Consider the following 24,990-nt stretch of genomic DNA (forward strand, 5'->3'; position numbering starts at 1 on the left):
ATTTTCAGTCAAGCTTCCTTCAGGTTCTTCCATCAATACCCTTGCTCAACTCCCTTGTTCGTTGTCAACTTTCTGTTGTCTTTCAATCCATTAATGGTGTGCTCAGCCACACATCCTTATGTTAAGACATTTTTTAATTGTTATACATCTTTTACGATTCCTCTGGATAGATTGTTAGGATCACACAACAACACACACATTTGATCTAATGAACACAAAAAACAGGATAGAGAAAATGTAAGGAGAATATTGACTAGAGGATTTGTATTAATGACTCAAGTATGACGAGACAGAAATACAAAAAGGAACTGTTGGATATATATATGGTTCATCTTACTATATATATAGTTTTACTAGATTTAACCATCTATTATATAACTGTTTACTATATATAGTTAGTTTTATAGGGTCATTTACCGGAGAGGAATAATCAGTTCATGACCTACTAGTGATAAAATAATTTTATTACTTCATAACCTAACAGCGATAAAATATTTTGCTACGCAAATATGAGTAGACTATTCCCCTCTGAATCATGGACTTCCATTTATGCACAATTTACCATAGAGGAATAAAGGGAATGGTGGATCAGGGAACTGGTTGTATTTTGGGGTAGAATATGTTAAGCTAACTTAAGTCGAAGAAATGAGTCAATAGACGGTATTTTCTATCATGAGGGATAGAATTTGTAACACCCCTAATTTTCTATTGAAATAGAGCTACTACTATATGCATGATGTAATCTTTGCGGAAACATTCATTTAAAATAATCCATAAAATGATGTCGTGGACGTGTACGTTTGTATTAAGAATTTTAAACTATTATTGTACCATTGACTAAGAGTTTAAAAGTTAGTCATTCATTTCACTACATATTGTTACAACTTATAGAAATTAATCATTATGCGGTTCTAGGCATCCGATCTCATACTATACGATAATTCAATGCCTAGCTCTCCACCTTCTGATGGAAGTCAATGTCCTTGACTCCTCATCGAGGCAGACAGAATTCATTACAAGTGGGAGAGGCAAAATTTGAACCTTGCATAGAAAAATTTCAACTTCAATTGTTGTGCCTAAATTTAACAACATCAAGATAACATGAAGCAAACATAAATAGCAATACAGCTCTTAATTTGAGATGAGGAAAATGTATTGATATTGATTTGCATTAGTTAGTAAGACATACCAATATAACAATATAGGCTCGCTTGGAATGATTTTTCAAGTGTATCATTTCAAGTGTTTTAATAAAAGATTCGATCATGATCTAACTAAATTAGTTTTACCAATTCTAATGGTGGCTCATTAGAGACCTAGCGAGCACCTCTGCAACCATGGACATTCTCAACAATCTCTCATTTGATTAACATATATATTGGATTTCTATTTCCTAGTATCTTCTCAATTGCCATGTTACCATAGATACAACAATACATGAATTATCTTGAGATCGTTTTTAGTCGTCTTTTAACTTATTGCTTAACATTAATCTACCGAATTTTTTTGTATTAATCAATTGAGAGCTTCCAAGTCTCTACTCATAGCTAAACTAGAAGCACCTAGACAACCCTCGCACAAGATTATGCGGTTGGAACCATCCTGACATGACCCCATTTTGTTTGTGTAATAGTTCAAACCAACCACTAATTGATATTGTCCTCTTTGGACTTTCCCTTCCAATTGTCCCCTTGAGGTTTTAAAACGCATCTGTTAGGAAGAGGTTTCCACACCTTTATAAAAACTATTTTGTTTTCCTCTCCAACCGATGTGGGATCTCACATTCCGTGTTCTAAAATTTCTCGTCCTAGATTCAGAAAGAAAAGGGTGAGGAGTTAGAGGGCATGAACAGTTTGAGCTTGGCCCCACAGATGGATGTGCAAGTAAGTTATAATTGGTAGGAAATGAGAGCACAGGGAGTGGAGGGGAGAGGGGAGAAATTTGAAACAATATCACAAATCACACAGTAGAAGATGCAGAGGCAGGAGTAACCACAGCCATTCATTGAGTGAGAGGCTATTATCCATAATCTCATCCTCTCTTGGCCTTCCATCATTCATTCAAAGCCATTCAAAGAAATATTATATACAACCTTCTCAGTTTCCCATCTCTCTACTGCTTCAATTTGCTTCTTTCACCACCTGCTGCTGCTGCTGCTGCTTTCCTCCTCTCGACCATGGCTACGGCTACTCTATCAGTAGCCAAACCATCTCTCCAGGTTCCTTCCTGCATTACTCGTACTATTCCTTCCCGGCAATCTGTTAATCTTTTGCATTTGAAAACATTAGTATATTCTTTTGCATACATAGCAGGCTAATGTAAAGGGATTTGGAGAATTCTCCGGGCTCCGTAACTCGTCAACCTGTCTTCCCTTTGCGAGGCGAACCTCCGATGATTTCCTTTCCGTCATTGCCTTCCAAACCTCTGCTGTGAGTTCCCTATCCTTAAAAGCTCGACATCTTCTTGAAACAGTATGCATTTTCATGAGATTAGCTATCTTTTGTTTGGAGTAATCAATTCTAACCTACGTCCACTCAATTCTTGAAGGTGGGAAGCAGCGGAGGATACAAGAAAGGGATTGTGGAAGCAAAGCTTAAGGTAGCCATCAATGGGTTTGGAAGGATTGGAAGGAATTTCTTGAGGTGCTGGCATGGTCGCAAGGATTCCCTACTTGATGTTGTTGCCATCAACGACAGTGGAGGTGTCAAGCAAGCTTCTCACCTCCTCAAGTATGACTCGACTCTCGGCATCTTCGAAGCCGATGTCAAGCCTGCCGGAGATGAGGCCATTTCAGTCGATGGCAAGATCATCCAGGTGGTCTCCAACCGCAATCCTCTCAACCTTCCCTGGAAGTGGGTGTTCAAAGTCTTTGCTTCTAATTTTCATTCATTGTTTCTATGAGATCAGAAATGAATGGATGGATAAATAACAATGCAGGGACTTGGGAATAGACCTGGTGATTGAAGGAACTGGCGTGTTTGTTGATAGAGAGGGTGCAGGGAAGCACATTGAGGCTGGAGCAAAGAAGGTCCTAATTACAGCACCTGGGAAGGGTGACATTCCGACCTATGTTGTCGGGGTTAATGCCGATGCTTACAGTCACGACGAGCCTATCATCAGCAATGCTTCTTGCACTACCAATTGCCTAGCTCCTTTCGTCAAGGTCCTCGACCAGAAGTTTGGTAATGCAGACTGAATCCTAGCATAAATTCTTTAACTTTAGGCTCTAGCACAAAGTCTGGTAAATTTCGGGTTTATGAATGGATGGAGTTGGTATAAATATATGGCAGGTATCATCAAGGGAACAATGACTACCACTCACTCCTACACTGGTGACCAGAGGCTACTTGATGCCAGCCACCGCGACCTCAGGAGGGCAAGAGCTGCTGCACTCAACATTGTCCCAACCTCCACAGGAGCAGCCAAAGCTGTTGCTCTAGTCCTTCCTTCTCTTAAGGGAAAACTTAACGGGATTGCACTTCGTGTGCCTACTCCAAATGTTTCTGTTGTTGACCTTGTTGTCCAGGTTTCTAAGAAGACCTTTGCTGAAGAGGTGAACGCTGCATTCCGGGAAAGTGCCGAGAAGGAGCTCAACGGTATCCTCTCCGTTTGTGACGAACCCCTCGTTTCGGTCGATTTTAGATGCTCTGATGTCTCCTCGACTGTCGACTCTTCATTGACTATGGTTATGGGAGATGACTTGGTGAAGGTCATTGCTTGGTATGATAACGAGTGGGGTTACTCTCAACGGGTTGTTGATTTGGCTGACATTGTTGCCAACAACTGGAAATGAGCATGAGTGGTTTTCTCATTCTAAGCTAACCACATTTCCAGCTTGTTTTCTGCATTTCTGCTTAATTTTTCCCTTAAATTTGTAATGCGAACACGAAAAACCATTTTCCACTACCCACCATCCAATAAATATATATGCCACAAAACTATGCAGAGTGATAAAGTTCCAAGAGTCGAGTCTCATTCGAGATTTCATTAATATACATTCGAGATTTCATGTTCTATAGGATATGCTAAACCAAATTCAGTTATGCTCTAGTTGAACAGTGACACCAGAATCTAGTTCGAGTCCGTAATGCGACTATAATCTTATTATAGAATTCACTGGATTCATAAGTGCAGTAATACAACACAATGTACGTATGACAAACTATTTACACAAAATGAAACAAAAGTAGAAAAATTGGGATCAATCATTTTTTTAAAAGAAAAACAAGAATTTTGCAGTGTAGTACTCAAATACCTAGGATGCTATACTCGCAGCAATCTGTTTTCCTAGAACAACCAATGTTTTCTTCTTGGCTTTTGTTGAACTGGAACATCTGCAAGACAGAAACATATTAATAAAAAATCCACGGTTCCCTTATAAGTACATTCACTCTGAATAAACCTCGCTTCTATGGGAACAGGAAAAAGTTTGCAGGATAACCAAACCTTGAACTGCATAAAGTGAATTGTAATGAACCTCAGACCAGAAACTTAACCAAAGCTCTGCATTATTGCAAAGATAAAGAAGCTGTAAGAACCCTAGTGTTCCAAAACTACAGCAAAGCATTTAGTGTGTAAATTCAAAAGTGTCGACATTCAAATGACTCAGCTCTACGCATTGAGAAACTGAGATAAAGAAGAAATATATATCAGAATTGCAGGTAGTTTGGAGATAGCCCTGACACCAAGTCCCGTCCTATGTAGTTTCAATGAATATATTGAATTTCATCAATCTCAAATATCTTGCAAAATGTTTTATAATTACAGGTTCCATCTTAAATTTGTAGTCAAGGAGATTTTAAGTCTAAGCAGCACAAATGGTCACTTCTTCCATATTCATAGCCAGAACTCTTGGAGGGAAAAGAACAATAAAAGAAAGATATAAAAAAAACAAGTTGGACTTATTTCACCCACACACTTTAATTTGGAAAGTGTGCATGCGTGTATGTGTCTGACACATGTTAGACACTCACAAACTTATTAGCACGATAGACACAGTGTCAACACAAGTTGTATAAAGTTAAAATAAGTCTAATGCTTATTAGACATGCTTTGAACACTTGTTAAGCATACTAAATAGACAAAAATAGTACTATTAAGACAAAATTAATAAACTTTGAGCCGAAATACATCGAATTAATTTTTTTTTTCAATATATAAATGCATAAACTTATTCATTTAATTTCCTTCCTATAAAAAGTTTATATATATATATATATATTTTAAAAAAAAGTATATTTAATATATGTGTCTTTCTTGTGTCCAAGTCCTAGATTTATACAAAATGACATGTCACTATATTCGTGTTGTATTTATGTCTTATATATGTATCCATGCTTCTCAGCTTACCACGCTTTGGAGTCTGAGATTGCGGAACAATTTCAATGAAACAAGTGTCTCTGAATGATGTCAGGAGGCAAATCTTTGCCACAAACTGCACATAATCAAGCAACTACATCAAGAAATAAACAGAGAAGGTATGACTAAATGTTCTAGTGGAAAATCTTTAGTTTGGGAATATATATATTTGATAAGAAACCATTTTATTTATATACAAATTTTACAAAAAGGATGGTAAGAGTACATGATGATTATAAAAGACATTCCCAATTTCATAAAAGAGATGCATAACTATACGAACAAAGATCTTAGACACCTAGAGATTGCATAATAAATAACATGACAAAAAGATGCATCAAAAGTGAGCTATTTGTTCAAGAACGCCCTTTGAGTTAGTTTGACTTGGTATAAAGCCTTTGGTGGGAGATTTAAAGCAGTCTTGATAGTCAATGGTGGGAGAGGTTGGGGTTTGTAGGTCGCCTTTAATGGAGGAGCAAGTGGGTAGTTGGATATGAGTTTAAAAAAGACATCCAAACCATTTTGATCTTCCCCAATAGGAATATGTAGCTTGTTTAAACCACCATTGTCGTGAAACAGTGCAACCTCTATATGTGTACCTTTTTTATTGGTGATTTTTTCAACCCAAATGGTCTGCTGGACGAATCTTTCCTCTCTAAAAAATTTCTGATTTGAAGTAGCTGTGAGAAGGGCTCGGATAACCGTTACCAGCCATCTCAAAGAACCCCAATGTAAGATAATGAAAGAAAGTCTATCATTGTGGTCTCTGTAAGTTTCACCCTTGTGCCTCTAATTCTGCTGTCCATCTTAATAGAATCTTTCTATCAATGGTGGTAGTTCTCTTCTTCAAGGGAAGGGTTGTTGCCATGACCTCCACAGTATATCACTCTAGATGCATCAATAATTTTGGGAATATAATTTAGAACTGGATAAACAAATTCTTTGAAATCATTGTTCATTCATCAACGTATGATCACCCATCTCTTCCACCCTATCTCTCCACTCTCTCGCTCTCTCTATTTTATCTTAAACTCCAAGCTCAATGGTAATTGGAGAAACCCCTAATCCAAGAGCCTGACTTCATTCAGAAGTAATAACCCTCTACAATAATCCAATGTCCAGTAATTTTCGTCAATTGCCTACATGCCAAGGATATGAAAACTTGCTGCTCATACCCCTTGGTTATACAAAATCCTAAATTGCTAATGCCATGCAACAATCACTCATTAAGGTAGCAAATACAATGCCATTTTTAGTTTTAGCTATATGATATACCTTATCAGCTGCAGCTTGTAGGGTAACATGGTCCCCCCATTCACCAGATCTGCATCATATAGTAAGAAATCAGAAAGGAAATCTTTTCCTCAAGAACGTGTTTAATGTCGGTTAATCCGCAGATGAACATTGATTCAATGAGAGAGAGAGGGAATTGATCTTGAACAATTTCACATACTTCGCCATTTTCTTGTAATAACGACTGAACTTCATTGGAATATAACCCTCATATAGAGAACGGTAGTCCTTTAGCTGGAACATGAAAACAAACCCAGATGTGTGATACTCAAGCAGGATATTCACCCTTAGTTGAAAACTCTGTTCACTTTAAATTGGTATCGAAACATGGGTGAGACGTTACCAGTCACAGCTGACAAGTCTAACAGGTCATATTTAATTTATATATGTTGATAAAACTCTGTATGAGAGAACACCTCTGATATGACAAAATGCAGACCGAAGTTGCAGATTCTAAAACAGTAAAAGTGAAATTTCAGTGGAAATAATTAGATCTTGGAAAGTCACTTCTCAAATTACCACTTGTTCTCCCATTCCCAACTACTCGGACCACATGCTACATTAACCCTCCCTACTTCCTCCTTCAATTGCCTAAGCTGAGCTTTTCATCCCAAAAGCAAAAAATAAAAATAAAAATAAAAACCACTAATCTCCCTAGTTCAAGCACCTCAAGATAGGACAATCTACCTGCTTTACAATGTCTTTTCGCACAAGCTTGTGATACTTAGGTGATTTGAACATCTGATCTGAAAGTGCTCGAAACTGCCATATAAGAAGAAACTACAGGTAGGTTGTAGATAAACCAGAAGCTTCTACTTCTTACTTAAAAGGTTTACATACCTGACAATTTCCATCACCAGAGACCTTCACTTCATGCAAACCATAGACATTTAGCCTGAAACAGAATGAGATAAGAACTACTTCACCACATGTGGTAGGAGAGAGAAGAGAAGCCCAGGGATAGATGGAAAATTTTATTGACATTAAACATACACTTGACTTATATCACCATCAGTTTTTATCTGGGTCCTTTTAATGAAGTCCCTCTTGACAACACAAGAACATAATGAAAAACAAGGCAATCCTTATTGGACTTTAGATATTATCGCAAATGAATAAGAAGACTACAATTAAGAAAGAAAGAAAACCCATAATGAACTTAGTTCACGTTGTGAAAAGAGGGAGATACAGAATCAAACCGCACCCTAAAAGAATAAAAATGTAGGATAGAATTTGAATGGCTCAAATTAGACTGTAGGATAATAAGCTGACTCAGACTCTCAAATATCCTAAGTTGTCGAAGTTAGTGATCATGATGACTTGCTATTCTTCATTATGGTTTTTAAGTTTTAGTGAGATTTGTTTGAACTATTCCTCAATCAAAGAATTAACTATTGCACAGAAAATTACATCCCTTTAAGTCTAAGCCTAAACAATAATGACAGCAATTAGACAAGTGGATCTGTGAACTTCAACACGATCATGATTACAAAATCATCCACCTAGTAAATTTAAGAACTTGCACTATCTCAACTCCCTGGAAGTAACTTTCAATCTACTGATGCTTAATCATGAATGTGCATGTCTCTTTATATATATATATATATAGGGAATGTGCATGTGTCTCTTTTAAATATTCTTTAACAGTTGTTATTTATGTTAAATTTTATCATTATTCTACAAAGAGAAAGGGTGGTATTTGATATATGTAGAGCCATTTTTTCACCAAGCGGGCAAGCTATCTTTTACTTTGAAAAATGCGGGAGACATACCTCTGAAGAAGCCTATGATATTCCAAACTGGCATCACTTTGGTTCGGGATATACAAATTTATCCTTGGAGCATGCTGGAATACCATGAAAAGTGAAGTCATATGAGGTTCGGTAATATCTTAACATATTAAAAAATTTGTAATATCTTTCTCTCGAAATTTGTAAAAATAGTTTATGAACAATGACGGAACAAATAGAACAAGCACCTCAGAACATTCTATCAGAATAAAATTTTAGGACAACGATCTAAAAAGAGAAGGAGTTTCACAATTAAATCTGAGAAGTAGTTATTAATAAGCTTCTTTGATCAGATTCCCCATTTATAAATCGAGACTTTCATAGTTAGTTCCTTAAAACTCGAACCAGATATAAAGCGATTGGTAGTTTTATCTTCATAAGAAAATATTTTTTTTTAACAAAAAGGCGCATGCTATAACAAAATGAAAAGAGCAAAGATTCATACAGCAATAGGGGCAAGGTTGGCGAGGCGTCGGGCAATAGCACCGTCTAGCTTAGCATACTCTTCTGTCAATACAACAGCAATCATGTGATCGTCGTCAACGTCCTCCAGATGAGAGCTCAACGAAGTTGAACTAGAACATTCTCCAAAGTTCGGAGTTCCCGGCCTCATGCTGCCACTTATCAATAACTCGCCAACACTTTGTAAAAGAACGGAAGAAAAAATCCCAAATTTAAGCTGTAGATACAGAAAAAAAAGGAAAAAAAAAAAAACCCCGTTCGACGAATGTGAAATTCGAGCTCAATCTATTCAAAAGTGAGAATGAAAATGGTAAATTTCTTGGAGAAGACAAAAGCATAATATGGCTAATCCTACAAATGTGCGTGCAACCACCATAACTGGATAATATAAGAAGATGATAAAGAAGGCAAGGTACAACAAACAAATTAAAAATCAAATACAGGATTTCTTATTACAGTAAAAGAGCATGGAACGCGCATAGAACAGACAGGCGATGATCTAAATATAAGCACATAATCGATCGCTAAAAGAACGAAACAAAAAATGATAAGGCCTATCTTCTTCAATGGTTAGCAGATTACAACTACCGGTATTAACAACGAAGCAATACGAAAATAATATCAAGGAAGAACAGAATCAAATTAAGCTGAAAAAGAGAGAGAAATCAAATTAACCTGCAACTGCAACGGGCAAAGAGGTGGAAATGATAAGATGAATGAACAAAGCGGGAGGAAATCAGGAGATTGTTGGAGGAAAGGGTTCGAGAATTCAGAGACGCGTGAAAGTTGAAATGGAAAGGACCCAGGGTGAGCATGTGGTTTACGCGGGTTCCCCCTGGGCGTAACAGTTAATACCCGCAGATGGGACCCAAACCACATCAACCGGACATTTTATTCTATTCCTTAAATTACTTTTTCTCTTTCTATCATATTAGGGTTGGTTTATATTTAGAAAAAACTATGCTAAACAATGCTCTCCAACAATATTTTACCTTTCAAAATGGTTCACAAATGGTCTATGATAGTCGACCATTGACACGGACCCTTGAATGAAAGCGTGAATATTTGAGGTGTAAAAACGATCGTGAAAATTTTTATTGGTTTAAAAGAGGGAATAGAGTGAAAATGATGCAAGAACGATGGAGGTTAGAACAAAAGTGTGATAAAATAGATCATAGAAGGAGAAGAGGATTCGAGAGAGTTGATTGAATTAAAATGATGTGAATATGTCATCAATTGAACACTACAAGACAACTCGCACTAAAATCTCAAACAATGCACAATCAGAAAACTGCAAGAAGACAGCTCGAAGGCTGCCTTCTGAGTAAAGGGAGGGTTTGCTATAGTGATTCGGGTGGTTGGTGTCCTCTTCCTCTTCGAGAGTTGCAGGTCCTTGCCGCTGTATGAGTGGTAGCTCACGCTCAAAACTCCTTGTACACGAGTCCTAGTCGTTGCGCAGCGATCTGTTTTCTGGCTTCGCTTGCACAATTTGCACTGATGATTGGTTTCATCCAGCTTCAACCCTACTGAAATTGAGTATTAAGGGGTCAATCAATCAAGCGGTTCGCACTAAAATTTTAAGCAATGCACGAAAACTACAAGACAGCTCGCACTAAAATCTCAGAAGACAATTCGCACTAAAATCTCAAACAATGCATCAAAGACAGCTCACACTAAAATTTCAGACAATGCACCAATCAGATCATAACTCAAAGTGTCGAGAACATTCTCTCCTTATCAAATCATTGTGAGAACATTTGAAATATTTTTCAAACATTAAGAATATTATTGATCCTGACTTAATGTAATAAAAACATATATTATTGATCAAAAGATCGAAAATTCAAATCCGGAAGCTAAAAAACAAATAAAAAAAACTTGGAAGCTTCTCATATTTTCCACCCTTCTTGAACTAAAAAGACAGAAAAAACCAACCACAACGCGGTGTTGAAAAAATGGTTCAATTCCACCTGTGGAAATTCATTTACATGGACGCTTTTCTTTCCTAACCAGCAATAACATTGACCATATCACACCCCAATTAATGATATCATCTCTCAACACACAGTTTCAATCTAATGTTCAGCTACTACAAATGGATGTAGCACTGGTTGCCTTGACAATTGGATTTTCTCTGAGTTGCAACGCACGACTCATTAGTTTCTGTATGAAGTAACAACATTCTAGGATCGTAGCAGCATCGGCGTAGGATCGTAACAACATTCTGGAAGAAAGAAATTGTTAATTTTGTTTTTCAGTAATACTCGACCAAAATGGAATTCATTGACTTCGAATAACAAATAGCATCCCTTGCAGCTAAAATGATCGAGGATTACCATTCACCATCTAACTTTTTTGGTTGGAGGAGGCTTCGCCCGGTCTCACAGCTAGGAAACACTCTGATCACACTGAGAGTGACGAAAGCGCAGGTGCATTTCATCAGCCGAAGTTCAAACTTAGTGCATTGCTTACCTTCGAAAGCTTCAAATATCATGCATCTCATTCTGTCAGCAAACCGCAAGGATTTTACTGCGTGTCATAACAAAGCTCCAGTACCTCCACAGGCTCACAAATGCCCCAGGTACTGGGAAATTTCACAATGCCAACAGACGTTACGGAGAACGGGATCCATAGTTTGTCTTCGTTAACTTTGCGTCGAAACTATGAACACTGACAATGTAAATGATCTCATAAGACCGAAAATATATTCGTTAAAGGTAGATAGAACTTGGTATAGAAATTCTTCCACAAATCTATATCAAGTATACTTCCGTTTCCTCCCATTTCTGGCCGCGTGCAAAGAATTTACTGTATAATGTGAATTCGAAAGTTCTCGAGGTATAGGTGCTCCAGACGACTTTAAAATCTCGACTAAATCTTGGAATAAATTCTTATTTTCCCCATTCACAAACACTATGGCTTTGCCCTCCTCTCCAAGTCTAGATGCCCGACCAATCTGGTGAACATACTCCTTGATGGAATTTGGCATGTCAAATACAATCACCTGCCTCACACGCAGGAGATCCATCCCTCGACCCAAAATCCCGGTAGCCACCATCACTTGAACGTCTCCCACCAGAAATGACTTCATGGCTTCTCGTCTCTCCTTCATGGACTTGTGCCCGTGAATCGACAATGCCTTTATCCCAGTGGTAACAGTAATTGCATTAGAAAGTAGATCGGCCCCAAGCCTTGAGCCTACATATACTACAAGAGGTGGCATAAAATGTTGCTTGCTTGCTAATATATCGAAAAGCTTTTGCTTCTTATTCTTTGATTCAACCCAGATAACAAGCTGCTTCAAAGCCTTAGTTGGTTTATTTGACATGCCAGCAGTTATAATAACAGTACCATCTCCCATAGTTCTTGCCATCTTCTCTACTTCCGGAGAGGTAGTTGCGGAATACATTAAGATTTGTGGTCTTGAAAGAGCCGTAAAAATCTGTAATACCTGATCGCGAAAGCCTTTTTGGAGCAAGCAATCCACTTCATCCAGAACAAACGTCTTCAGCTCATCGAATTCAATATCATGCTTCATCAAAAGATCAACCAACCTGCCTGGAGTAGCGACAATCAGCTCAACTCCTTGCTCGATACGATAGACCTGTCCAGCTAGGGCATCACCACCGACAACAAGGGCAGTTTTAAATGGCATACCTTTTCCAAGCAACTTAGCATGTTCTTCAACTTGAATGCAAAGCTCTCTAGTAGGTGTAAGAACCATAGCTAGTGGCTTCTTTTCGCCATGGCAATTCTCGAGACGAACACGAGCACAGTAAGAAACTATTGGGACCAGATAGGACACGGTCTTTCCAGAGCCAGTCTCAGCTGAAACAAGCAGATTTTTACCCAAACAAGCAGCTGGTATAGCTTGCATCTGGACAGCTGTGGGCATCTCGTAGCCTGCGGTCTCTAGATTTTGAAGGAGCTTCTGAGGAAGGTTACAGGAAGAAAATGACAATGTAGGAGCACAACCTATGTCTCCCTTTATAACAATTCCAAGTTTTCTCCTGAGCAATTCAGTCTGCTCACAAGTCAAAGAAGAAGATCCCGAACAATTAGAATCCTTCACATAAAAGCACTCATCAGCTGCAGGAAGTCTTTTAGGAGGTGGAAAATCAGAAGGCAGTGCGTTCCTATTAGCCATTTTGCACAGGACTGACTGTTTACATTCCATGCTGCAAATATCATCATCTGTCTCGTCACATATATACTCACCATAGCGACCACAAACAACACATTTAGGTTCGCCAGGCAAAGCCTCTCTCTGATCTTTACATTTCACTTTAACAGCAGATTCTACATTAGAAACAAAAGTTCAAGGAAGATTATACAAAATCCAGGCATTTATTAAGCATTCAAAAGTTGCTGGAAAGAAAAAATAAACCACTAGTAAAACCAACGAGATAAATTCCCAAAAGCGCTGCAATAATTTTCCTGTTGTGCTTCCATTTTATGCCAACCATGACTGATCACTTCTATTAGTTCGTCTATAATCATGCATCAACAGACACGATCAATCATACATTTGGAAATCTAATTGTTCGAAGTGGATCAAAGATAGTGCATGAACTTATGTTCACCTCAATTACTTCCTTTCAATCATTTGAAAGAAACTAAGCTATGGGGAAGTTACCACTCAAAAGTAACTCCCTCGACGAATACCTTACCAGTGTCCAAACCCAACAACACTACCTGGAACATAGACGCTAAAGATATAACAGGAAAAATAACAAGGTTTCATAAGAAAACTAGGAATCTGCACATTCAAATTATGAAACAATTGCTGACAGGAACTCTGAAAATGATGGATTTGAAACAGGAAAATTGATTGTAGTGGAGATACCATACTCCTAATTAGGACTTATATTAGAACCTAAAGCAGATGCAGATTCACCTATCCGATCCTAGAGAACATTTGTGTGATGTCCCATATTGGTTGGGGAGGAGAACGAACCACCATTTAGAAGGGTGTGGAAACCTTCCCCTAGCAGACGCGTTTTAAAGCCTTGAGGGGAAGCCCGAAAGGGAAAGTCCAAAGAGGACAATATCTGCTAGCGGTGGATCTGGGTCGTTACAAATGGTATTAGAGTCAGACACCGGACGATGTGTCGGCCTTCTCGCTGTAGCCTTCTCGCCGTTCCCCGAAAGGGGTAAACACGAGGCGGTGTGCCAGTAAGGACACTGGGCCCCAAAGGGGGGTGGATTTGGGGGTAGCCCCACATCGATTGGAAGAAGGAAAGAGTGCCAGCGAGGACGCTGAGCCCCGAATGGGGGTGGATTGTGATGTCCCACATTGGTTGGGGAGGAGAACAAACCACCCTTTATATGAGTGTGGAAACTTTCCCCTAGCAAAAGCGTTTTAAAGTCTTGAGGGGAAGCCCGAAAGGGAAAGCCCAAAGAGGACAATATCTGCTAGCGGTGGATCTGGGTCGTTACAATTTGACTTCGCATTTTCAGACAAATTAACCATTTACTTGGGCTATTTTTCCTTTCAGCCATAAATCAAAGCAAATTTAGTCCTAGAGCAGCGAACTATGCAGTAAAATTCCTAGGTACATTGTAATCTCCCTATTCCTATCCCAGTTATTTCAGTTAATTGGCATCATAGTCAATTAGCATGACTACGACAACAGACTTGACAGTTATACAAGTGCATGATAGGTTCCGCCAAACTCAATGGATTGAAAAGAACTAGATTCAAATGTTAAGATATTAGCAAGAATTCACCATGTCGGTATTGGATGAGCAAAAATATTGACAAGTACATTAAAAACATGAATAACAAAATATGTTGGGGAATGAAGGAAAAAAGAAAAAAAAAGAACCTAGCCAAAAACGATCAAGTAAGCATAACAACGTCAAATGATACATATCAATGTAACAAAGCAGTAAAAACACACATGTTCTTGTGTCTCAAAGAACCAAAACCCTCTTTTTTTACCTCCAGATTCATCAGTATCTGTCGCCTTTGACAATGATTGAGGCACATAATCCTTGTTTCCATTTTCCATGACTGAAAAACTGAGTATTATTAAGCTTGGAGGAAGAAAGACTCGAGCATGCGCATCAGTTCCTGCAAAATAAATAAACAATCTCCACCATAAATTTAAAGGACTGAGCAACTAGTTAGGGATTGATCATCCATACCATCAAGGGTTTTGTATGGGAACACTAATCTTCTCAATCCTTTAACAGGCAAATAACATCCTGACTTCTAAACCTAGGCTCACTCGAATCACTTGATCAATTGTTTAACGGAATCGCTACCAGAAAATTGGTATCGTCCCCACAAATTGTATCTCCCACTACCCCAATTAAATTCTTCGATGTAATTTAGGTGAGCGAAAAATGTATCAATAAATTTTTTCACGATGCGTATTATGTATGAAATCTCGAATGGAAGATTTTGGTGGAATGATCTGCAACAAACAGGACAGAATTGAACAGAAGAGATCGAGGAAGATTACCTGGAGTATAAGGGCCGATCGTTCGCTCGCAGAACAAGATCTCAGTTTATCCGGCGGTTGAAAATTTTCGCTCTCTTTTACATTTGAGCGAACCGTGTAGTGTTGAGCTAGCGCTGGCGCTAGCATGGAAATTTAGTAGGCTAATATTTTAATTAATTTAAATCAATTTTATTTATTTATAAATGTGTTTTAAATAACAGCTTAATATTTGTAATTTAATAAATATATTTGATTCTTAATTAATTTATTGATTTACCAATAAATTCTATTAAATATTAATAATTTAAATGAATAATCAATTAAAATATTAGAAGTTTGAATCTTACGGTAAGACTTAGACGATACGAAGAATCAAATTAGATAGACATATCTATTTCGTTTAGGAAGAATACTTCGAGTAGTGGGTATCTCGTAAGACCGAGATATGTTCATTCGGGCCTTGTATGAATATGTTGGAAGCGGCACTCCTAGGTACGGGTAAGGTAGATTCCTTGTCAAGTTTAGGGGGCGTGAACACAATTGCAGGTCAAATTAAAGTAACGATACCCGACTAGAAATAGGCGTAAGCTCGAGAAAGAATCGAGAAGATAAATTAAAGAGTTCATCACTAAATACAAGATTTGATTCATAAAAACAGATTAAATGCATATATTAAGAAGAAAGCATTTTGTGATATCTATTAAGAGAGTTCTGCTTCTGCATCCTCATCTGGCTATGGAAGTTCCGTATGAACAAATCAGCCACATCATCAATATCCTTCTCCAAACTGAACTCCTCGCCGGCCTCCTCCTTCGAATTCTTCACCATCTCAATCACCGACCACCCATTTGTTCTTCCGACAGCCGCCTCTGTTTCCAGCTCCGCCCACTCCCCTGTTTTTGCCCCTGTTTCTTCCCCTGTTTCTGCCCCTGTTTCTGCCCCTGTTTCTTCCCCTGTTTCGGCCCCTGTTTCTTCTTCTACTACTCCCTGATGTTCTTGAGCTTCTTCGAGCTCGGCGGCTTGAATTTGGCACTGATTTTGTTGATGGATGACCGTGGATAAAGGGATTGAGGAGACGAGGAAGTTGGATTGAGCTAGCAATGAGTAGATGATGAGGCGAGCTTTGAGTGCTCGAGCTTTTCTTTTCACCATGGCCCTTAACCCACAGGCCATTTGCTTCACCATGTTGCTCAATGATTCCTTCTTCATATTGTGGTTCAAATTCTTGATAATTGGATGGTCTGTTAAATAAGTGAAGGCGACTGAAGCTGATAAGAAACAGAGGAAGAAAGGAAGAGTGGTGGTTAAGGAAAGGTAGAAGAGAGTGATATATGGAAGCGATTCAGGACATCTGGCGGAATGGAAGGCATAATGTCATTCAATGGAATAACTTTTCTGCTCTAAAAATCAAGCGAAAGAGCCCATGATGTCGAGTTTGTGTTTGGATAACGAGCGAAAGAATCACTAAAAAAGAAAACCCGAGTCACCCGAGAATTCGATCGAATGAACCCTAATTGTACAGTTTAGATTGAGTCGTCAACTTTTTGGGTTGTGTCGGTTCATGGGTTCTTCTAAAATTAGAAACCTCTCTCCAGTAGAAACAATACAACGGGCTAAAATGGACAATGTTGGCTAGCGGTGGACTTGGGTCATTACAAATGGGATTAGAACCAAACATTGTGCCAATGAAGACGGTGGATCCTCCAAAGGGGTGGATTGAGAGATCGAAAAAACGAAACATTCCTTATAAGGGTATAGAAACCTCACCTTACTAGACACGTTTTAAAATCGTGAGGCTGACAGTAATACATAATGGGATAGAGAATAATGTTTATCAGTGGTGGACTTGGGCCATTACAAATGGGATCAGAGCTAGACACCAGACAATGTGCCAATGAGAACATTGGACCCTCCAAAAGGATGAATTGTGAGGTCGAGAAAACGAAGCATTTCTTATAAGGGTATGAAAATCTCTCCTTACTAGACACATTTTAAAATCGTGAGGATGACAACAATACATAACGAGGCGGACAATGTTTGCTAGTGGTGAACTTAGGTCATTACAAATGAGATCAGAGCCAGACACCAGACATTGTGCCACTAAGGACGTTGGACCCTCCAAAGGAGTGGATTGTAAGATCGGGAAAACAAACATTCCTCATAAGGGTATAGAAACATCTCCCTACTAGACACGTTTTAAAATCGTGAGATTGACGACAATACGTAACAAGTCAAAGCGGATAATATGTGCTAGCAATAGACTTAACAGTTCAAAAAATATCTCAACTTGATCCGACCTAAACTCGAGAGGGCCTGTGTGGGTGTGGAGGGACAAGTGTTTAAAGAGAATGGCGGTTGTTGGCTAAGTCAATGACAGAGAATAAAGTAGAGAAGAAAAGGAATAAAGAGAAGAGATGGGCATCAATTTACAACTTTAAATATAATGAGAATAACTTTGGTGCCAATTACGAGGCTGTTAAAACAACACAACATACCTACAAAATATTGCTAATTACGAGATCTATTATATTCAAAAATTAACCCGAGTCGTTCTGAGCATATCTATTGGTTAAGATATTAAACGTCACCAAATCGTCCGTCCGTCGATGCCTTTAACATCAAAGAACATGTATTATAGTGTATGTACGGACTCATTCAAACTACAAACAGAATCAAAAGAAAATATAAATTTTTCCTTTCATGAATTTTAAAATTTTGACTAGAAAAAATTCTCCATCGATTGAGGGTAGGGGTGTTCATATGACTCGAAAACTCGACTATGACTCGTAAACCCGACTAACCCAAACTATATGTTACAACACAACCCAATAAAAAAAATAGAAGGTTGGGTTGTGAACTCTGTCTAGTTGTTCATATCACCGATCCAACTAACCAAAAATTTTAAATTGATCTAAAAGATTTTACCCACTCAACTTAACCCGACTCGTGTGATTAAAAAAGTATTAAGATTAATTATTATTATTATTATTTTTGGGTATAAATGACAAAAAGAGGATGCAATTAAAAGAAAGGTACTTTCAATATGATTGAAGAGGCACCAAACATACAAAGGGCAGCCAATTAGTGAAGTAGTGGAGACCAATAATGTGGTAGTGGGGCTATGAATTTGAAATACGACACAATTTAGTGTGACGTGATAACATTATTTCCTCGTCGCTTTCAAGAGTGTATACTATTATCTTCCCAAATCAACACGAGTCTTTTTAGTATATTTTGTTCTCACTCAAATAAGTTAAACACGTTTAACTTTAGAATTTTTATAATTTAGTCACTGAAAAGAAATGTTCATTTTGAATTTTTATAATTGAGTGTTCGATATGGCTTTATTCAAGTACTACTATTTAGGAGTCTCGTATTTTATTGTAACTACGGTTTAGCGGATACGAAATTGATAACAGGTGTAACTTCCTTTGAGCACCATTTTAACGGTTCATACCTTAGAGCCGTTTATATCGATCGAGTTAAAAAAAAACGTTGCATAGGTTACATATCTCTCCAAAAAGAAACGTTCATACCTTAGAGCCGCTAACTTAGAAGATACTTTCAATTAAGTCAAAAATTTGAATCTTCACCTGAAGTAGTCTCAAATTTACTTAATGGGGAAGGCATATGGTATTGGGCTATGGGTACCATTTTGGTTCCCTTTTTTTTTCTTCTCTTCAATAAGGAATACAAACTAAGCCTTTCAATATTCCCCTCATTGCCTCCACTCACTTTTCTTCCTCATATCTCAATTAATATTATTTATATATATAAAAATTAATTACAAATTTTATAAAGTTGGCATAAATAAAGGGATTGCCAATTTACCCGACTTACCCATTCAGTGATTCTGGCATTGGACGTTCCAAAAATAGGTACTACTGAGTTGGGTGAATTCAATAATAGACGTCTGTTGGCATTCCAGCCTTCTTTCTCCTTTCCGGACCTACCCGAAAGAGAATCCAGTGTTTCTTGGTCATGAATATCTGAATAGGACGAACCGCCCCGTAGCTAAGACTAATATATTATTCTAATTTTCAACCTTTTTTATATTTACCATATTCTAAAAATATTTATCTTTGTTTAAAAAATTTTATATTTATCTAATAAGTTTACGAATTTTTGTATGTTCTATTAAGTACAAAACTATAAGTTCAAAAATATATTTGTCTTTTTAAAATTTAGGGATCGGTGAGACACAAACATGAAATAAATTTGTAATTTAACATTCAGTTCTTTATTTGACGCTAAAAGCACAAGTTTGAGATATAGATGTTCATATAACTTGCAAGGACCCGTCGATGGTGGAGCATGAGAGAAACCGCTAAGAGATTTCTCATTTTAACTAAGGAGGGAGGGCCAGAGATTATACCAAATCTAACTCTACAACCGCGACACTTCCACCGTAACCAGATCTAACTCTTTGTAGCCACAGCCACAACACTTTCATCGAAACTAGATCTAACCCTTTGTAGCCACAGCCATAACACTGCCAAGTTGATCCCGAACAACGACGCTAAATCGGGTGACCTAAGATTTATCTTAAAACGCTCAAAAGCCTCAAAAGAACCTCTGGAAAATACAATCATGGAGCAGTAGGACCAGGTCCAAGTAGTAGTAGGTTGGGTGGCCTAATAATGGAGCCAATTGTACCGTTGAAAAAGGTAGTTTCTTTCTTTTTTCACACATACCAGCAATTTCCAAACAAGTGCTCGCTCTTTTCCTGTCCATACTATACTATAATTCAAAAAACATTAGACAAACAAACAGACAAGGCAACAGACCATGGAGCTGGAGGATTTGGAGCGGTGGTTGGACCTCAATTTTCAAATGGCAGGAGCGTGGCTTCCTCTGCACTAATGCCTCTCCACTTCCTATAATAATGGAGCATAGGTCGTTGGATGTTTCCCCATCTCCCTGCTGCTGCTGCTGGTTCCTCCTCTTGTTGGGTTTTCTTTGCTTCTGCGAGGCCTCTCAAACCTCGCAGGAACAAAGAAACCCATCCCCAGCAGCTGAAAGAAAGACATATCATATCATAAAGCATTACAATTACAGATATCAATCATGGGTGGTCTCCAGTCCTCTGTTAGAGCCAAGAGGCTTTGGAATGTTCTCAAGGTAACGCTTATTCTAATGGCAAGAAAGGGTCTGATCTCAAAGAGAAGGTTCATCATGGACATGAATTTGATGCTGAAGAGAGGGAAGCTGTTCAGAAAATCTTTCACCAGCTACTTCATGTTCCATCACCACCACCACGGTTCCAGTGCTGGAGACATGACGTGTGGCGGTTTCGGCATACAGGACTACGAGTTTTCCTGCAGCAACACTCCCATTAATCCTGTTTTTTCCCACATGTCAAAGCGCAGTGCCAAATACCACGCTTACTTCCCCTGTATCAACCTTCCTGTGGAGATGGAAACAAAGCAACAAGAAGAAGAAGAAGAAGGTTCAGACCCAGAAGCCTGGGCGGCGTTTACTTTACTACCCATGACTCCTGAGAACACAGTAAATCACTGGAAGTATAATGCTTTAAGTCCTGCAATGGAGGGGGCAAGCCCACTCGTTTCCCCGTTCAACGTACGGATATCCAACTATTCGTCTGAGGAAGAAAATGAAATTAGCAGTGAAAGTGGACAAGTGGATAATCAGGCTGAGGAATTCATTAGAAGGTTCTATGAACAGCTGAGGACGCAACGACGCCTGCAACTACTGCAATATAGTTAATTTAAGCTAATTCATTCCCCTTGCTGTTGTGTGGTTTGAAGAAATTCTACATGTTATTCTTTCATCAGTTATGACAATATAATAAATCTATGTAGGGAAAAGGAAAAAAGACAGAAGAGGTTGTTTATGCGTACAACTGAAAGCTGATTTTCATGGATGAGCTCCTTCCCAATTTGGTTTCAGGAAACTAACAGCACTAAGCTATGCATAGAAATCGATACAAGAGCCTAATATGTTTCTCTACATTATTCAAGCAACTCGAACATACTTAGTAAGTTGATTGCGCTAATAATCGGGTTGACTGTGCCCACACCAACATTTGAAGGTAGTATCAGAGGGCACGATTGGAGGTTACTTGCAACAACAAAGAGGTGCAGACACTAGACATGGAATATTAGTTCCAAGTCTTAAATTTGGCAGAGTTTCAATATAATAGAAAAAGTACCTCTCTCTCTTTTCTTTCATGTACATCTATCTTCTAATATCAGAGAGGAGATGATTAGGATCACACTAGCCAATTGTTATTTGTCACATAGCTTGATGAAAGTTATTCCTCACAACTCAACTATGATTTGTTAGAATGTAAGCGAGTCATGTGCACTACTTGAGACTTGCTATGACATTGTTAGTGGGTAGAGGATAGGTTGGCGCAATGGAATATGATGGCACATAAACTATTTACTAGTCATGTCGTTTGACACCCTAATGACTTTCTAACTTGGTTGGATTACAAGCTATGTCACAATGGAGGATAGGTCGCTTCATACAAAACAAAGTAATCCAGAAAATGAATATCCGATCTCCGTCTCACTTGGTTGGATTACAAGTTATGTCTCACCTAATAGTTTGTGGTGTCACCTAAAAAGGTTATGGTCACCTAGACCTTCTGGTCTTACCTAAACTATGACAAACCTAATTACTTTTGATCTCACCTAAGCAACGATCGTTTCGGGGTTGTGGCTTTTGATCTCACTTGGTTCGGCTACGTTTTCATGTATCCATTATGTGGCCTAGCTAAACTGTGTTCGTAAGGTACGTCAACATCTTAAAGACAAGCATTTAGGGTATCCAACCAGCAGAGGAAGAGATCCCCTTGTTCACCTAACTAACAGGAAGACTTGCAAGAAGTCCAACCATCTTCAAGCAATGCAACCAAAGAGACCCTCTTATTCTTGATGTGTTAAGAAGTCACTGTTTCAATTAGCTGTAGTCTCTCTGTCTCTATATATTTTAGACAGCATTATTGGGTGATCTCCTATGTGTGTCTGTGAGTTGGGGAATAAACAATCTCAATCAGGAAGACTTCAACACAGGAAACGCGGATTTGATCTTTTCAATTTCTGATCATTGGAATGTACAAGAATTTCAATAATTCCTGTTTCCTTGTTTCTAACTTCTTGATTTGGTATTTTTTTTCTTTTATTTTCACCCCTTTTGGGAGATTACTATAACGACCTAGGCCCACCGCTAGCAGATATTGTCCTCTTTGGGCTTTCCCTTCCGAGCTTCCCCACAAAGCTTTAAAACGCGTCTGCTAGGGGAAGGTTTCCATACCTTTATAAATGGTGTTTTGTTCTCCTCCCCAACCAATGTGGGACATCACAATCCACCCCCCTTCGGGGCCCAGCGTCCTCGCTGGCACTTGTTTCTTTTTCCAATCAATGTGAGACCGCCACCAAATTCACCCCCTTCAGGGCCCAGCGTTCTTACTGGCACACCGCCTCGTGTCTACCCCCATCGGGGAACAGCAAGAAGGCTGGCACATCGTCCGGTGTCTAGCTCTGATACCATTCGTAACGACCCAGGCTCAGTGCTAGCAGATATTGTCCTCTTTGGGCTTTCCCTTTCGGGCTTCCCCCAAGGCTTTAAAACGCGTCTACTAGGGGAAGGTTTCCACACCCTTATAAATGGTGTTTTGTTCTCCTCCCCAACCAATATGGGACATCACAATTACGATGAATAATTTGGAAAGAATTGAGTTCAAGATGGGCTCTTAAAACTAGTTGAAATGGTTCCAAAGAACCTTTGCAGACGTTAAATTCATATTCAACCACCTAAATTCTGCTACGTATGCTACCTCTATTACATGATTGCTAGGAGTTTTAGACAATTATCATGATAGACTTCTTATTCCAATTATCAAAGGTATAAATTTATTTATCTTTTAGTATAACTCTAAAAGAGAGGCATGGTTCCAAGATGTTCAGAAAGGAATCGTTATGAAAAATATTAACTTGCTTTACGAGAAAAGAATTGTTCTCCATAATATATAATATTGTCTTGTATAATTTCTATGTAAGAACATGCGTGGTAACTGGTATATTAAATTCTAACTACTATAGCTATAGAGAAAAGGCATTGGTCTAATACTCCAACCCAATTTTTCTTTTAATGCTACTCCTATTCAAAGGTTTTGGGAGAAACCTATGTTTGTGTTGACCACCACCTTCGGATCCTCATCATCCAACGAGATCTTACTCCAATCAGGCTTCCTCATCGAGAAAAACTTGGAGCGGTCGAACCCAGTTCCTCGAAAGCCAGTCATCCTTGATGACATCATAGGCATCACAAGTACTGCTGATGCACTGAGTGAATCTTCTCCAAAACCCAGAGAAAGTGCTAAAGCAGCCTGCAAAGAGAATAAGATGGCATAGAGTTAAACCGTTCAAACATGTCGACCAAGTAAGCTTCTAAAATCACCAATGTTTGACTCCAATACCTTCGCCTTAGCTGCTACATCTGTAATCTTTAACAAGAATCCTTGTGAAAATGATCTTGCGTCCCTAGTCTCTAGTTCTTTGGATGACACAATTAGTCTGCAGATGGAAAAGATGCAACAGAATGGGTGAAGAGGGAGGTGCAGATCAAATGGCAGAACGTCCCAGCACTTCATCTATCATAGATTTTTCATTGTACAATACTTTACGACATTCATAAAATAAACCCAAACAAGTACGCATTTTTAATAGCCCTGGCTTCACTGCTGAGAAATTCTAGTTTAGAACTAACATTGCCCCCACAAAGAAAAGGTTTTAGTACCAGATATCTTCATTACAAACAGAAAGTGATTTTGAACTCAGAATCAATGGAAAAAATAATGTCATATAAGCATGCAAAAAAATTGTTGTACCTCTCTTCTTCTGCTGAGAAGCTAGTAGACGTCCCGGATACCAACGAATTATCTTTGAACTCACCGTCTGAAATTCATGTTCCAATCAATCTCTCACATTTGCAATGTAATCCAAAATTTAAATTCTAAATTAAAATACCTCTAGGCTCATCAGGAGCTAGCAAAGAAATGCCTATGAAAACCGACATCATTCCTAGTATGAACATCGTCGTTCTCAAAGCATCAAGCACCTGAATAGAAGAGATAATACAAAGGCAAGCTTATTACCTAAACTGAATTCATGCTTGAGGCATGGACAGAATTTAAGGGCAACAGGCAGCATGACATTGAAATCAAAGGTTAAAAAAGCGCATGGTTAGACAATTATCACTTTATTTACCGCTTAATACAAAGAGTGAAATGGGACTATTTTCAAAATATATGATCAATACCATAGTTATTGTGTCATGAAAGAGGACAAAAATAAAGATAACTGGGTTACTTGTTGACTCATACAAGAAATATGAATCTCATTCCTGAGAAGTTAAGAAGGTAATAACCAGAGAACTCATCTCAGCCCACAAAATGCTACAAACTTGTTTAAAAGATTGCTAGTCCCCAGGAAACCACTACAATTTATGATCTAAGCCGATTGACATAGCTTTGATCCAATGCTATACAAACCATTTTCCTAAGAACATGCATATACTATTTAGTAGGTTCAGTATATCATAACCAGTGTCATTCAAGCACACGGTTCTTTTCATGTATTCCTCCCTCCTCCTCCCCCCCCCCCCCCCCC

At 38.4% G+C, this 24,990-nt stretch overlaps 6 protein-coding genes across 11 annotated transcripts in view; 2 read left to right on the forward strand and 4 right to left on the reverse strand.

Annotated features, from left to right (window-relative positions):
* The first annotated feature begins 2,048 nt into the window (after positions 1-2,048).
* On the forward strand, positions 2,049-4,014 carry LOC111486674 (glyceraldehyde-3-phosphate dehydrogenase A, chloroplastic). Of its 2 annotated transcripts, none has more exons than XM_023133887.1 (5): positions 2,049-2,218; positions 2,310-2,429; positions 2,548-2,852; positions 2,938-3,182; positions 3,291-4,014. In XM_023133887.1, exons 1-5 carry the CDS (start codon positions 2,177-2,179, stop codon positions 3,791-3,793), a joined length of 1,215 nt encoding a protein of 404 aa, XP_022989655.1. In that variant the 5' UTR covers positions 2,049-2,176; the 3' UTR covers positions 3,794-4,014. The 2 variants fall into 2 exon arrangements, with proteins under 2 accessions (XP_022989655.1, XP_022989656.1); XM_023133888.1 differs by having other exon boundaries at positions 2,051-2,218; positions 2,313-2,429.
* Positions 4,015-4,078: 64 nt separating this feature from the next.
* LOC111486695 (OTU domain-containing protein DDB_G0284757-like) lies at positions 4,079-9,797 on the reverse strand. The gene is made up of 10 exons (XM_023133920.1): positions 9,579-9,797; positions 8,887-9,120; positions 8,424-8,497; positions 7,492-7,546; positions 7,339-7,413; positions 6,812-6,885; positions 6,634-6,682; positions 5,350-5,434; positions 4,447-4,503; positions 4,079-4,334 (listed from the first exon to the last, which is right to left on the reverse strand). The coding sequence occupies exons 1-10, from the start codon at positions 9,780-9,782 to the stop codon at positions 4,288-4,290; spliced, it is 954 nt and encodes a 317-aa protein (XP_022989688.1). The 5' UTR covers positions 9,783-9,797; the 3' UTR covers positions 4,079-4,287.
* A 281-nt stretch (positions 9,798-10,078) lies between these two features.
* LOC111486652 (DEAD-box ATP-dependent RNA helicase 41) lies at positions 10,079-15,460 on the reverse strand. 4 transcript variants are annotated; one of them, XM_023133856.1, is made up of 5 exons: positions 15,374-15,460; positions 14,848-14,979; positions 11,420-13,202; positions 11,240-11,375; positions 10,079-10,426 (listed from the first exon to the last, which is right to left on the reverse strand). In XM_023133856.1, exons 2-3 carry the CDS (start codon positions 14,915-14,917, stop codon positions 11,662-11,664), a joined length of 1,611 nt encoding a protein of 536 aa, XP_022989624.1. In that variant the 5' UTR covers positions 14,918-14,979; positions 15,374-15,460; the 3' UTR covers positions 10,079-10,426; positions 11,240-11,375; positions 11,420-11,661. The 4 variants fall into 4 exon arrangements, with proteins under 4 accessions (XP_022989624.1, XP_022989625.1, XP_022989626.1 ...); XM_023133857.1 differs by lacking the exon at positions 10,079-10,426 and having other exon boundaries at positions 10,772-11,375; positions 11,420-11,564; positions 11,632-13,202; XM_023133858.1 differs by lacking the exon at positions 10,079-10,426 and having other exon boundaries at positions 10,772-11,375; positions 11,434-13,202.
* Positions 15,461-15,930: 470 nt separating this feature from the next.
* On the reverse strand, positions 15,931-16,762 carry LOC111486727. The gene has a single exon (XM_023133960.1). It carries the CDS (start codon positions 16,559-16,561, stop codon positions 16,025-16,027), a length of 537 nt encoding a protein of 178 aa, XP_022989728.1. The 5' UTR covers positions 16,562-16,762; the 3' UTR covers positions 15,931-16,024.
* Positions 16,763-20,114: 3,352 nt separating this feature from the next.
* LOC111486722 lies at positions 20,115-21,761 on the forward strand. Its single transcript, XM_023133954.1, has one exon. The coding sequence runs from the start codon at positions 20,420-20,422 to the stop codon at positions 21,077-21,079; it is 660 nt and encodes a 219-aa protein (XP_022989722.1). The 5' UTR covers positions 20,115-20,419; the 3' UTR covers positions 21,080-21,761.
* Positions 21,762-23,285: 1,524 nt separating this feature from the next.
* Positions 23,286-24,990, reverse strand: part of LOC111486667 (probable magnesium transporter NIPA8) — a 5,764-nt gene continuing 4,059 nt past the window's right edge. For both annotated transcript variants that reach the window (XM_023133879.1, XM_023133878.1), the window contains 4 exons: positions 24,349-24,439; positions 24,210-24,276; positions 23,799-23,895; positions 23,286-23,708 (listed from right to left, as the gene is read on the reverse strand). In XM_023133879.1, the coding sequence (XP_022989647.1) occupies positions 23,484-23,708; positions 23,799-23,895; positions 24,210-24,276; positions 24,349-24,439 (480 nt within the window). In that variant the 3' untranslated portion in view covers positions 23,286-23,483. The remainder of the gene's footprint in view (positions 23,709-23,798; positions 23,896-24,209; positions 24,277-24,348; positions 24,440-24,990) is intronic.

This window comes from Cucurbita maxima, unplaced genomic scaffold (genome assembly GCF_002738345.1).
Source record: "Cucurbita maxima cultivar Rimu unplaced genomic scaffold, Cmax_1.0 Cma_Scf00011, whole genome shotgun sequence".
Lineage (NCBI taxonomy): Eukaryota > Viridiplantae > Streptophyta > Magnoliopsida > Cucurbitales > Cucurbitaceae > Cucurbita > Cucurbita maxima.

Bases quoted from the DNA above. Each gene is read 5' to 3' on its own strand.
- LOC111486674 (XM_023133887.1), top strand. From the start codon at position 2,177: ATGGCTACGGCTACTCTATCAGTAGCCAAACCATCTCTCCAG. The intron at 2,430-2,547 runs GTGAGTTCCCTA...CAATTCTTGAAG, and splicing joins TTGCCTTCCAAACCTCTGCT to GTGGGAAGCAGCGGAGGATA. The intron at 2,853-2,937 runs GTGGGTGTTCAA...ATAACAATGCAG, and splicing joins CCTCTCAACCTTCCCTGGAA to GGACTTGGGAATAGACCTGG.
- LOC111486695 (XM_023133920.1), bottom strand. From the start codon at position 9,782: ATGTGGTTTGGGTCCCATCTGCGGGTATTAACTGTTACGCCCAGGGGG. The intron at 7,547-8,423 runs GTATGTCTCCCG...ATTCTGTTTCAG, and splicing joins TATCATAGGCTTCTTCAGAG to GCTAAATGTCTATGGTTTGC. The intron at 4,335-4,446 runs GTTTGGTTATCC...TCTGTCTTGCAG, and splicing joins TTCACTTTATGCAGTTCAAG to ATGTTCCAGTTCAACAAAAG.
- LOC111486652 (XM_023133856.1), bottom strand. From the start codon at position 14,917: ATGGAAAATGGAAACAAGGATTATGTGCCTCAATCATTGTCAAAGGCG. The intron at 13,203-14,847 runs GTAAAAAAAGAG...TTTCTAATGTAG, and splicing joins AGATACTGATGAATCTGGAG to AATCTGCTGTTAAAGTGAAA.
- LOC111486727 (XM_023133960.1), bottom strand. From the start codon at position 16,561: ATGAAGAAGGAATCATTGAGCAACATGGTGAAGCAAATGGCCTGTGGG.
- LOC111486722 (XM_023133954.1), top strand. From the start codon at position 20,420: ATGGGTGGTCTCCAGTCCTCTGTTAGAGCCAAGAGGCTTTGGAATGTT.